Source organism: Platichthys flesus, chromosome 1, assembly GCF_949316205.1.
Source record: "Platichthys flesus chromosome 1, fPlaFle2.1, whole genome shotgun sequence".
Taxonomy (NCBI): domain Eukaryota; kingdom Metazoa; phylum Chordata; class Actinopteri; order Pleuronectiformes; family Pleuronectidae; genus Platichthys; species Platichthys flesus.
In genome coordinates, this window is record NC_084945.1 from 15,042,646 (window position 1) to 15,055,079 (window position 12,434).

Here is a 12,434-nt window from a genome sequence, read left to right on the forward strand (position 1 = left end):
ACTCCATGAAAAATGGAGCAGCACAAGCTTTTTCTACTGTTCTTTTTACCAGGAGATTAGAAAGTGAAGGTGGAGCACTCTCCAGAGAACGCTCTTGCTCTGGGCATCTGTAGCGGAGCTTTAATCTTCACTGGAGCTGCACGATGCTCTGAGAGGGGAGGAAATATTTTATTTTACGCGCCGCTGAGAGAAAACTCCAAACAAACCTTTCTCTGTAGCAACAGGGAAATTATCACCCTGATGTACAGCAGAGCATCATTGAGATGGAGATACACCTTTTTCATTCAAGTGAATAAATGGGGCAAACATTGTAATGGTATATTTATTTATCTGTCAGTAATATCTTTAATAGAGCAGTCCAAGCGCCATCAAATTAATTAAATCCATGTTCAATTTAATAGAAATTAATCAAATAAATACTACTGAACAAAAGTTTCCATTTTAAATTGGGCGGGAGAGGAAGATATAGATATGACATGTATGCAAAAATACAAAATCATATTCAAAACAAGTCAAATGAATAAATAAATAAATACACAGTATATTCCTCTATGGCTATCTCACTATACATGGAAAGGTAAAAACAAGAAACAACTCAGAGGGGTACAAAGCTAAAACAGCAGAGTCAGCAAGACACGTTGTGCTTTCAGGAGCACTCTAAGTGGTGAAGCGAGGTTAGAGGTCACACATGCACCGGGTTACATCAGGAGGCAGGAAGGAGGAGGCGATGATGAGGGTTGGTGGAGGAGGGGCAGCAGGGTCCCAGGCAGGGAGGTCACAGCTCAGAGTCCCTACAGAGGACGATCTCCAGCTCGGCGCGGTACAGTTTCCCTCCGTCGGACAGAGCCATGATGCTCTTCTTGTACCCGCCGATTCCTGTCAACCCCACGTCCTGCACACACGCGAACAGCGTAGGTTAGAAAAGTCACAGTCGGTCGGGAACAAAGTTTGTCCCGTACAGAGGCCATGTGCTGCAGGCAGCTACTCTCAGCTCTATATTTGGCAAGAAGAACAGAAACCTGAACGGATCAATCAATAGGGTAAACTCTTCCTTACCATTTTTTTCTTGTCACAGAGGTCCTTCAGTAAAGCATCCAGCTCCTGCTCGTCGATATACCCATTACCGTCCTGGAGAGAGAGAGAGAGAGAGAGAGCAATGGTGGTCTGAATTATACAGGCGGAACTGATTTTCTTTAAAGGTTCATTGTGTAGGAGTTAGGTGGCAGAAATTGAATATAAAGAATCCAAACATAAAAATGTACATATAAACAATCCATCCTGAAGGGAACATGAACATTTGTCCATTTGTATGAATGCTTATTGTTGGTGGGGCAGAATATCACAAATAAATCCCTGTGTGTTGTCAGGCATAGGTCAGTAGTGAAGTGTAGTTTCTACTGAAGTGTAGAAATGTGGAGTTTCCTGTATGTCGATCGAGCTTTAGTCCAGTTTGATCTCATTTGATGGAACGGCATTCAATTTTCTAAAGACATTTACGGTCCCCAGAGGATGAATCCTGGTTTAGAGAGATTTCCTTTGACACCATGAAATTTACAGAAGCTATTTAAAGTCAATTCTTACCATGTTGACTGATGTGAGCGTTTAGCCTCAGCCTCACAGAGCCACTGGCACGAGACTCCTGTGTATGTTCTGTACCTTAGAACAACGCACTTACGTAGGCATGTGCACAATGCATAACAAGTACCACACAGGAATCCACTTCTCACCTTGTCATAGAAGGTGAAGAGGGAGTCAAATTCTTTAACCGTGAGCCTGATGCCCTGTGAGACAGAGGGAGAGAGACAGAGAGGGGGAAATTGTTAGAAACTGATGGATATTTTTAGAGAGCAGTAAAAGCCCCACCAGATCCAGAAGAGATATTAATCCATGGAGATTATGATAACTGGGACTAGGGTTGAGTTAATCCTGATCAAACAGACTAATCCTCTGTCAGAAAGGAATTGTTGATCTGCTGCTCCCAGCCAGCGTGTACATATGGCAACATTCATGACAAATGCATGTGGGAGATCTATGTAAATTAACATGGTCACTGTGCTACGAATAGTGAACTTTAAAGCTTTGAAACGAATGCTACTGTGCATTAATGCAACAATATCAAGCTCAGAAAATACAGCAGTATACATAGAATTGTGCAGTAAGTTGTTTTTATTTTTAGATGCAAATTTAAGTCCTGGATCAAAATAAACAGGATTCATTGTGAAAAGTTTCACTCTTAACATAATATAAACCTAAAATCTGTTGATTTACATTGGATTCCATCATGTTGTGAAAGAAATGTCATACCGTAATATTTAATTCCTGAAGGACTTAACACAAGTAAACACACATTTGTGTCAGTGCCCCATATGCTCATTCAGTACTTGATGACAAGTAATCCTCTTGCACTGAATCCAATAATGTTTTATTGTGCTATTGTAAATCTCCTCTGTTGTCTGACAATTGAATATCAGACAGATGACACTTGAAATCTGCCTAAAACAAATATTCACATAATTCCTTGTTGAGTTCAAGAAGGAACAGGCTAGTGTGTTAAAAAGTATAAACTTACTTGGAACTTCAGCAGGAAATTTTCCTGCACCGGCAGGAGCCTGTGGTAAAACACAGAGAGGATTTTGATGTTTTAACTGTCCTTCGAAAAAAAAGAACGAGCATTTTGAATAGAGGAGTAAAGACAACTAGGTTACGCTCACCTTGCCATCTCAGAGAGGCCCAGCTTACCATCACCGTTCAGATCAAACATCCTTAGCTGCACAGAAAGAGGATTAACATCGAATTTATCTGGGAATCTGTAACTAAATATGATCATGTGCTGCACGGACGAACACATTAAACACATCCATTCAAGTCAGATTAAAAAGCAGCGGTTCAGTGTGTTCAGTCGGCAGATGGATGGGAAGTGACATCTTGTGTATTGTGATATCTCGTGTGCACGACGTACTTAGAATACGTGTAAGTGTACTGTGTATTTTTCATTGTTATTAGAATGTGGGCTTAACACAGTCTGAGTGATATTAAAATTAATGCTTTCATATACGCTGCAGAAGTGATGTGTTGCAGCCAAGTGATGAAGTTTGAACATATGAACACGAAGGAAGAGTGCAGACAGAAATGTTCTAGTTAATTCTTTGAATTTGAATGATGTCAGAGTCGGCATGTCTCCTCCCAGAAGCTGATGTTAAAGTTTAAAATACAACACAGTATAATGTACATGAAATACAATGTACTTATGTATCTCTGGGTGGTAATGAAGTTGTCACTGTAAAGTTTAAATGAATATTGATCAACTTATAGGAAATGTTGGATTTTATGAAAAGTCTTTGCTTGTAAAATCTTGAGTCATGATTTTGCCAAAGCAGAAAGAAGACAAACACAAAAATGTATTCTCACGATTGTCTGCGTGTACTCCTTGAGCTTCTTGTCGTCGTAGTTTCTGTTGGCCTTCTTCAGCAGGTCGGCCAGGAAACCCTGAGGAGAGAGAAACACCACGGTCCAAAAATGAATGGTGTGGATCTCTACACACAAGCTCAGGACGTGAAAGAAAGTGAAGTAGAACTTTCAAAGTGTCAGCACATCTGCAGGTTCAGTAGCACCCTATCACCAGTTATATAGGCTACATAGACACAAGTAAGGTCATATCAAGAAATGTTTCTTTATACAAAGTGAATTATTAAGGTTTTATTTGATATCACATATGACACAAAGAGAGAATGATGGTCAGACTGAAGAGCAGTGAGAGTCCAGCCTTCAGCAGATACCTCAGTGTACTTGTATCAGAGCAGCAGTGTTTTCACCGACTCTACATGGAATCACTTCATTGCAGACCTTGATTCGTCATGTGATTTACCTTCAGCTCGTTTGATTCGATGTATCCACTGCGGTCGGTGTCATACCTCCTCCAGGCCTGCAGGACAAGAGGGATGCCTTTATACAAGTTTTCAGGAGAAAGAGGGTCTGCTTCCACCACAATGACAAATGAGAAACACACTCTGGACTTTACAAAAGACAGATCTCCTCTAATCCGACGCAGGACAAAGACCTTCGTAAAGAGAAACGATGGTGTCATCTGACAATGTGTAAATATAGAATTAGTCAAAGTCCTCATCAAAGATGGATACCTACTCCAGCAGCACTTACTGCCTTTCCCCTGCAGAAAGCTGTGTTCCATTCATAATGTATGGCAGTCTGAGAATAGCTTTAACACAGAGGGCAGCGTCCCACCACTGGAAACCTTCCTCAGCCCCACGACACCAACTTATCAATCCCAGTGGTGAAGTTCAATCATCATCAGTGTTTTCTCTTTGATTATCTCAACGTGTGCAACTGAAGATAGAGGTCGTTCCTTATGGTTTTCAAGAATGTTCCAAAGGTTCAGATCAAATATGGTGTTAGTGTTTTTCTGGGTGAGATATCAGTGTAAAACGTTGAGTGAGGTTTTAATTCAAATCGTTCAGTCTATTTGAGTTTAAGAATTTTTCCTTTCAGCTGTTCATCAGAGCACATGCCATGGAGAGAATCGTGTGATATCTTGATACTGTGACCGTGACCAAAGTCTCTGACATCGTGCCGATTCTATAAATGAATAACCTACAGCTGTACTCGACTGTCTCCCCACAAAACAAATACCAGATGGAAACAGATAACTGTTATTGGTCTGATAACTTGAGGAATTTTGTGGGACCCGGATTCTTTATCATTACTAAACTCTAGAGTGTGAGAACTTTATTGTCTTTATTGAAGATTTAACATGATAAAGTGAGTTGAGAGTCGTGTATTTAGAACTCATGAGGCATAAATGAGGTGTCACAGTTATAATATGCACATGTCAATAAACACAAACTTACAGCCATGAATTGAGTGCTGGATCCCACAAACTCTCTGAAGCAGAGCAGGAAGTTTTCCTCCGTGGGCAGAATCTGAGCCAGCTACACCGAGGAAGATCAAGACACAATTTCAAATCAAGGCTGTATTTTTAAGATATGTCTTTTTGGTATTGATTACCTTACTGGATAGATTTACAGTGGTGATACATAAGTTAAGTATTTAATTATTCCTTCTCACCTCGGACATTTCAATCCTCCCATCAGCATTCTTGTCAAAATTGGCCATGAACTCCTTCATCTTTTCTTTGAACGCAGCATTTGAAGTATCCTGCAAGTTCGTCACATCACAAATCAAAGACACTTAGATAGATAACAAGGTCTATAATTTAAATTACCTCCAGGAGTCACTTTGTGTGACTGGGCCTGTTCTACTCTCTGTGACGTGCTTCGCTCACCACGCCAGGTCCTCGTCTCGCAGACTCCAGCTCTTTGAAGAAGTTCTCCAGCTCCTTCCCTTCGATGTAACCATTTCCTGCGGAGCAGCGGAGGGGCTAGATTAGTTTGGCACAAATTATGTTATGAAGCTTTTAAGTTGTCTGAAACTTTGTTGACTGTTCAGAGGTTTGATTAAAAAGATTTGGATTGAAAGATTAAAGGTCACATGGAGGCGGGGGGTCCTTTCGTTTTGAAACCATCGCCAAACCTTGAATGTTTAGCCCAGACTCAAGCTCGGTTTGATTGAATCAGAACGCTCCCAGAAGCCCTCGGCTGGATTGTATCCAGGGTGCGTATGTGCCTACAGCTGTGCCTCAATCAGCTCAAGTATTTACTGTGGTGAGTCTATAGCCCTGAAGTTTGTTTTGAAGGCAAAACCAATTCTGAGAAATCACATCCTCAGGGAAGTCTGCACAATAACTTCAAGATTAACACGTTATGTCATCTATTCACGACTCAAAACTTTAAATTGAAAACATTCTCTTTCCTATATTCACATTTTTATATGTGTTGACAAATTGGTATTTACGTAGCCAGGGAGAGATTATGAAGATAGAGAGAAGTGCAGCAGCAGAAGAGAAAACACCAGACTGGAATCCAGTGTAGTTTGGGGGCAGGCAGATTGGTGTTTTCTGACTGTGTCTGGATTTTATCCTTCTCCTGACATTCACAGCACCGGGGATGATTCATTATAATAATTTAAATGTTTCCCCCCCTGCAAAGTAACAGGGTAACAGACAGGACATTGTCTTTTTAATCATAGGAATGAGTCCCATCTGTCGGCGGCCCGAGGGTGGATCGGAGGGGTTTGTGCCTTCTAACGAACAAAAACAAACATCGATAAAATTGTTATTTCAATTCAGAACAAAACACAGATGTACAGAATAAAGTGCAGAGATCACCCCGCTCCCCTCTTCATCTCTTAATCTCTGATCCTCTCATCTCCTTTCCTTTCTGATCATTTTCTCCCTCACCTCCCCCCATCCCCATCCTCCATCCTGCCCGTGCTTCATTTACACATTGTTTTTGATAGGTGCTGCGTGTGTCGCCATCTGTGCTCGGTCGAGTCGATGTTTTAGACAACACAAACTACCTCAGGGACACAAAGTTCCAGGATCGGATGTGAAGTACACAGACACAACAAAGCCTCATAGTAACCTGAGGTTCAACTTGATTTGTATTATTCAAAAACTGAGATTAATCATAATTGTTAATAATATTATTTCTTTGATAAACCCGATAAAAAACCACACCAGTGTACTTATACATATATTACCAATGTTGTACTTCACTCTGAAGTCTAAGATCAGTAGTGACATCTACAAAAAAATTAAAGGGTGTGGAAAATCTCGTTGGTTTATTCATAAACGCATAACATGCAACTTCGGCCACTGGGGGTCTCTCAATCAAAACATTAATAAATTACCTAGCTTGATGATTTCGTAAAGCCATTCTCCATTGCTCATAAAAATCTCCCTGACGCGACTCAGGTACAGACCGCATTCATTGATGAGGTAATTTATTAAAGTTTTGTATAATTTCACGCAGCAAATGGCAACGAATAATCTTGATCCATTACGTCTAGAATCAGCTCTGACTGTCTGATTATCTCTCTCTTACAGCAGCTACAGTGCAGAGATCAGCAAATGTCAAGATAGTTCACTCAGAGCCAACTATGTCAAGCTTATAGTGGGACTAAACTAAAAGCTTGGGGATCAGTCAAGTCAACAGGATTGATCCTCTGGGGACCATGAATGCAAGAGTACGAGTAAAAACTTCTATGAGATTCCATCCATTATTTGTTGAGTTATTTCAGTCAACATTCCCATCTGTGGAGCCACGCTAAAATGATTAAATATTCTAGTAAATTATTCATCTGGGCCTTCATTTTTATGGGATGACTATTAAACTCTCATTACTTCCAAACGATTTTAATAATTTTACCCGCAAACGTCCACAGAGATATATTTTTCTTTTTTCAACTTAGTGACCAGTGAGGCGCTCAGCAGCGCTCGCTCTGTGCCGCCACCTCCTTTTTGCTTCCTCCTTGCTTGGCTGGCTCAGCTGGATGGACAGAGTGCGGCAAAGTGGTGTGACCAACTGTAAATAAAAGGCATGTCATGGCGCATACAAAAGAATGCATTTGGCATTTTCATTCCCGGAAATGTCAAAATAATGATGGCCACTTCCGACGCATTATGTACCTGCAGTGCAGATAACTAGAGGCCACATGGCAGAACAAAGAATCAGGCTCTGAGTGGCCCAGAATAAACTCCAGTTGACTCTCAACTCTCACTTTGTACTTTAACAGAACAGTCTCATGAAATGATGTAAAACCAAAGGTGATGTTCTACTTTTTTATTTTGATGTAATAGATATTCTTTCTTCTGCAAGTTAGTCTCAACAGATTCATTAATTGCCTTCATTAAATTCAAAACCTTTTCACCATACTGAAGACATTTCCAGTGTCTCTGGTAGAGTCTATTAGCTAATTGTATACTCGAATACACACTGTGACAGAAACAGGTGATTAAAGCTGCACACCGTATCTCAGGGGGAGAAGAACAAATAACAAGTGAAAAGTATGACTGTGTTAAATTCCCCTGGCTTGTCATAAAGCCCACATAAGCAACTGTGTTCTCACTTCATTGGGACTCACTGCCAGAGTTTAGCTGCTGCACAAGTCTCAGCTGCCACATGGAGCGAACCACTGCACACTAAGCAGATGTAGCTCTCTCTCTCTCTCTCTCTCTCTCTCTCTCTCAAAACTCTGAGGATCACAACTGCCCATCGCCCCATGGAACTAGATCAGTTTAAGCATGTTTCATTCATTGTATTCAGTCAAGCATGCTGTCAACTTTATCTTTTTTCAGTTTGTCCCAGATCTCACTGCAGCCAATAGGAAGCCCAGTCCAGTCCGGTCGCTGCTGTTGTGCAGCTGTGGTCAGCCTGTTGCTGCCAACAAAAGATTTTTACATCAGAGATTTCATGTTTACTTGTGTGTCTACTTGAAGAGAGGTCATTTCTTCCACCACTTCCAAGGTTCTGTTCCTCTCAATCAGTCATTTTCTATTTTATACTGTTTTAAAAGTAAAAAAGATTTACAGTCACTCTTTCTGGCTGAGTAGTAATCAGGTGCGTTGTTTCATCATAGACTTCAGATAAAGACGGAGGAAATGACTGCTTCCAAAAGTAAAGTAAAAGTGTCTCAATCGCCACCTGGTGGCTGGCTGCAGTACATGTTAGAAATCCTTCCCACTCCATGTTAGTGGATGGGACATGGGGCCAAATTGAAAAGAAGAAGTGCATGGCAACAGTTTCTCTCAAATACGGTATCTGTAATTTTTGATTGATCGGATGTTTGTTCAAGTGTAAGTTAGTTTGGTTATTTGATGCAATGAAAACATAGCGTCTCATCATGATTGACAGTTTAGTGGATGGTGGGAAGAAGTGACACGTCGTCCATCTTTATATACAAACCATGTTTTTTATCCAGTCAGACAGACCCTAATGGTTCTTGTTTTACATTTACCTTAAACCATTTGGGAGAAGCTTTTATCCAAAGGGACTTGCAACTTTGGTTCAGGTCAGTAGAAGACGTTGAACAAAGGACTAAATCTGCTCAGTAAGTACGACATGTGGGACATCAGGTGAAGAAGTGCACTGCAGTAAGTGCATGTTAGAGGAGTTTCCTGAAGATAGAGTGGGACGCTCCCGCTCCGATCGCATTTGGTAGCTCGTTCCACCGTCAAGGAATTTCAGCAAGAACAATCTGGACTGTGGCTGTCTTGTGTGCGGGGATGGAAATGAAAGATGACGTTGGTTGGAGGAGCGCAGAGGCTGATGACAGCAGACATTAAATCATTTTATGGCTCTTCGGAGGGAGGTTTTAGTGTTTTCACCAGTAGTGGGCCCAAGAAGCGTTTTTGTCACTGACACAAAATTCAACTCACCATTCATCAACTAAGTGAGGACGTGATTGGTTTGGGTTTTTTTCCACCCTCATTACAATTAGCCCGATGCTGCAGCCAAAAAACATAAACTTCTGCAGAGCGGGTGCTTGAAGACTGTGGTTTATAAGAATAGTCCAGGTGGGAAAACTTCTGGATCAATACGCCAGCTTGTGATTCACATCTGGATTTATAGTTTAATCAATATCTGCTGAATGCGCAGATGAACCCTGCGATCCAAAGAAGGAATTACCTCGTCACATATCAAGACAAACATGTAACTGGTTTAAGATGTTGTTTTAGAAAGTGTGTGTCCTCTGAAGTGACAGTTGAATAGTCAACGTGTCCTCCAGAATATACAACAAGAGGCGATTTATCACTGCCCTTCATATTGTTTCTGATCCATCACCTCACGACAACATTGTTTATGAGGGGCCATTCAAAACTGTCATAACTCTTGCACAAATGATCTATCACCGCTGTGGTCGAGGTTAAGATCTGGATGCGTCGGCACAAAAATGACCCGAAACATCGTGGTCATGGTTAGAACAGGTTGACGTTGACAGAGGCGGAAGAAAACTGTGGTTTGCAGAGATGCTGTGTTGTGGCAGCAGGGATATGTAGTTTTGCAGTAACAGATTTATGGGATCCTACAATCCTGTTTGATGCAAATAGACAGTGAGTTTACAGGACAGTGTTTTGAAGGGGTTTAACAGTAAAGGTCAAAGCCGACTTTCTTAATGGCTGGAGAAAATAATCCTTCAGTGGAAATTGGATCATAAAAAAGTCACAAACACTGAAGTGGCTCGTGCTAAGACCGTGGATGACGTATAATGACTACAAGGCTTTGTGCATTGTAATTAAGTTCATCTATTGACTACTGACCCTAAGTACATTTTGAAGTCCCTTCATGCTACTTCTGCTTCACTAGATTCACTGCACTGACTTGACAGATAGACTCCCTCTACGGATTATGATTTAACATGTGGTTAATATCTCGGCTTTAATCACATTAATAAAATATGATGTGTTATTAGGGTTGTCGGTGACGGTTATTTTCATCATTAATCTGATTACTCAGTTGATTGTTTTCTCAAGAAGTTGGTACATAAAGTCTGAGAAAAATAAATAAAGTAGACAATTACAAAAGAAGAAATCAGTATATTTATATTTTTCGTCCAACAAACAATTGAAATAATCTGTTAATGTTCTTTTAATTTAGACAATATAAAATGAATAACATTGAAACAATTAAAATGCAGGGAAGTGAAATTTAAACATTAAGAGCATTTTTACTTATCACAATAATCGATCAACTACTTGATTAACTGACCAACCATTTTAGTTCAAGGTAACCAAGTAACCAATGGAATTTAAAATAGACCAGTTCAGCTCCATCACCAAACCAAAAGTAAAATGGCTGCAGCTTATATATGTTAATACCATATTTTAACTGGATTAAACTTTGAAGCATGTTCATATATCGTGATATTGCAAGTTGTAAAGGATCATCATACAATCACACACACACACACACACACACACACACATATGCATGTCTCTCTTTAGTTGTGAGGACACCCATTGACATAATGTATTCCCTCGCCCCTCACCCTAACCTTCACAATCACAGCTAAATGTCTAACCATTGTCCAAAACCCTCATAGGCATGCGCGCGCACACACACACACACACACACACACACACGCACACACTTCCCACCAGTTCATTCCCAGTAAGCTCTCAGATTCAGAAGCTCCTCCCAGCGAACACCCCCTCTTACTTTTTCTCTCTTACCCCCCTTCCCCCTTTTATCCATCCCTCCCCCACCTCTATTTCTCTCTCACATACATTCGTATACATACATGATTTTTACACGCACGCATGCACGCAAGCCCCCCCCCCCAACACACACACACACATTATGTCTATGAAACTCCTTCCAGTACAATGAACAGACCTTGTCAAATATAGTTGACATTACTGTTTTGAAATATGGTATTAATACATTTAGTTGTTTATACATTAGAATGCACCCTGCATTGATAATGCCATGTCCGATGGGACTTGACAATGCTCTGGGCTGTTTGATTACAGTCATGTCAATGAAGCGTCTTTGAATACGAATTTTAAAGAATTGAAAATAATTCCTAGGACCTATAAGAACATTAAACTGTCATTAATGTGTGCGTGTTTAGTTTTTTTTACCACAGTCCATTTTCAAATTTAAGTGAAAAAAAACGAAAACCGAACATAAAACCATTTCGTGTAGATTTGGTATTCATTTAGATTAGCTGAGCGTCACCGGTTTATTATAATAAAGAAAGAAAAATAGATTAAAATCTATCTTGAACTAAAAACTGAGTTTTCTTTTCATTATATTTCTTACTAAATGCATTCATGAATGAGTGAAGCCAGCTGTTATTGAACACTGACCGTCAGCGTCGAAGTGTCTCCAGATGTCGATGAACTGCGCTGCGGTGAGCTCCGCCAGGTGCAGTTGTGGCAGCTGCTGGGCCTGAGTTGCCATCTCTTCTCTTTTTTGTATTCTTTTTCCTTCAGCTGACAGTTGGATGTAAACTTTTCAAGGCTCCTTGGTTCTGTGGGCAGCTCCTCCTCAGTCTGAGCTTTTAAACGCTGCCCCACCCCCCTCCACCTCCTCTCCTCCCTCTCCTCCATCCCTCCATCCCAGGCGTTTCTCCCAGCCACCACGAGGGGGCACCGTCACCGTGGTGAGAGTCAGCAGGGAGCAACGACAGGAGACCAATTACAGGAGGAGGAGTGGGGTGCAGGGGGAGGAAGGCTCTCCTGGGTGTTTTTTTTGCCTGAGTTACATTAAGTGCTGTCCAGGTTGCTGGTTTGATTGAAGCATAATTATATATCATCCAATTGTGCTGCTCCCTGCAGGAGAAAATGACATCAAACTCTTTCTCCTGCAGGGCCGGCTGACTCCGCTGGATATTGTAGGATCTATGTAACCACTGGACTGTGAATTATCATATAAAGCATGAATACATTAAATGCAGCATCTACAGCATTCCAGCAGGAGCGAGTCAAAACTATAAAAAAAAAAAAAAAAGTGCAGTGGTGTCCATGTCATGCTCCAGTAGGCACCACATTTCCAGAGTCATATATTTATCAGGTGTCT

General features: G+C 40.9%; 1 protein-coding gene across 1 annotated transcript; it reads right to left on the reverse strand.

Moving 5' to 3' along the window:
* Positions 1–11,900, reverse strand: LOC133952089 (calretinin-like). Its single transcript, XM_062386378.1, has 11 exons — positions 11,723–11,900; positions 5,297–5,373; positions 5,080–5,169; positions 4,863–4,943; positions 3,866–3,922; positions 3,409–3,486; positions 2,712–2,767; positions 2,570–2,609; positions 1,728–1,781; positions 1,057–1,128; positions 1–892 (listed from the first exon to the last, which is right to left on the reverse strand). Exons 1-11 carry the CDS (start codon positions 11,814–11,816, stop codon positions 776–778), a joined length of 816 nt encoding a protein of 271 aa, XP_062242362.1. The 5' UTR covers positions 11,817–11,900; the 3' UTR covers positions 1–775.
* Positions 11,901–12,434: the final 534 nt, after the last annotated feature.

What these genes read in the sequence shown, in the direction of transcription:
- LOC133952089 (XM_062386378.1), bottom strand. Translation starts at nt 11,816, where the DNA reads ATGGCAACTCAGGCCCAGCAGCTGCCACAACTGCACCTGGCGGAGCTC. An exon ending in AGGAGTACACGCAGACAATC is followed by an intron (nt 2,768 to 3,408) that starts GTGAGAATACAT and finishes CTTTCTGTGCAG; the next exon opens with CTAAGGATGTTTGATCTGAA. An exon ending in TCTTCACCTTCTATGACAAG is followed by an intron (nt 1,129 to 1,727) that starts GTGAGAAGTGGA and finishes CTCTCTCTCCAG; the next exon opens with GACGGTAATGGGTATATCGA.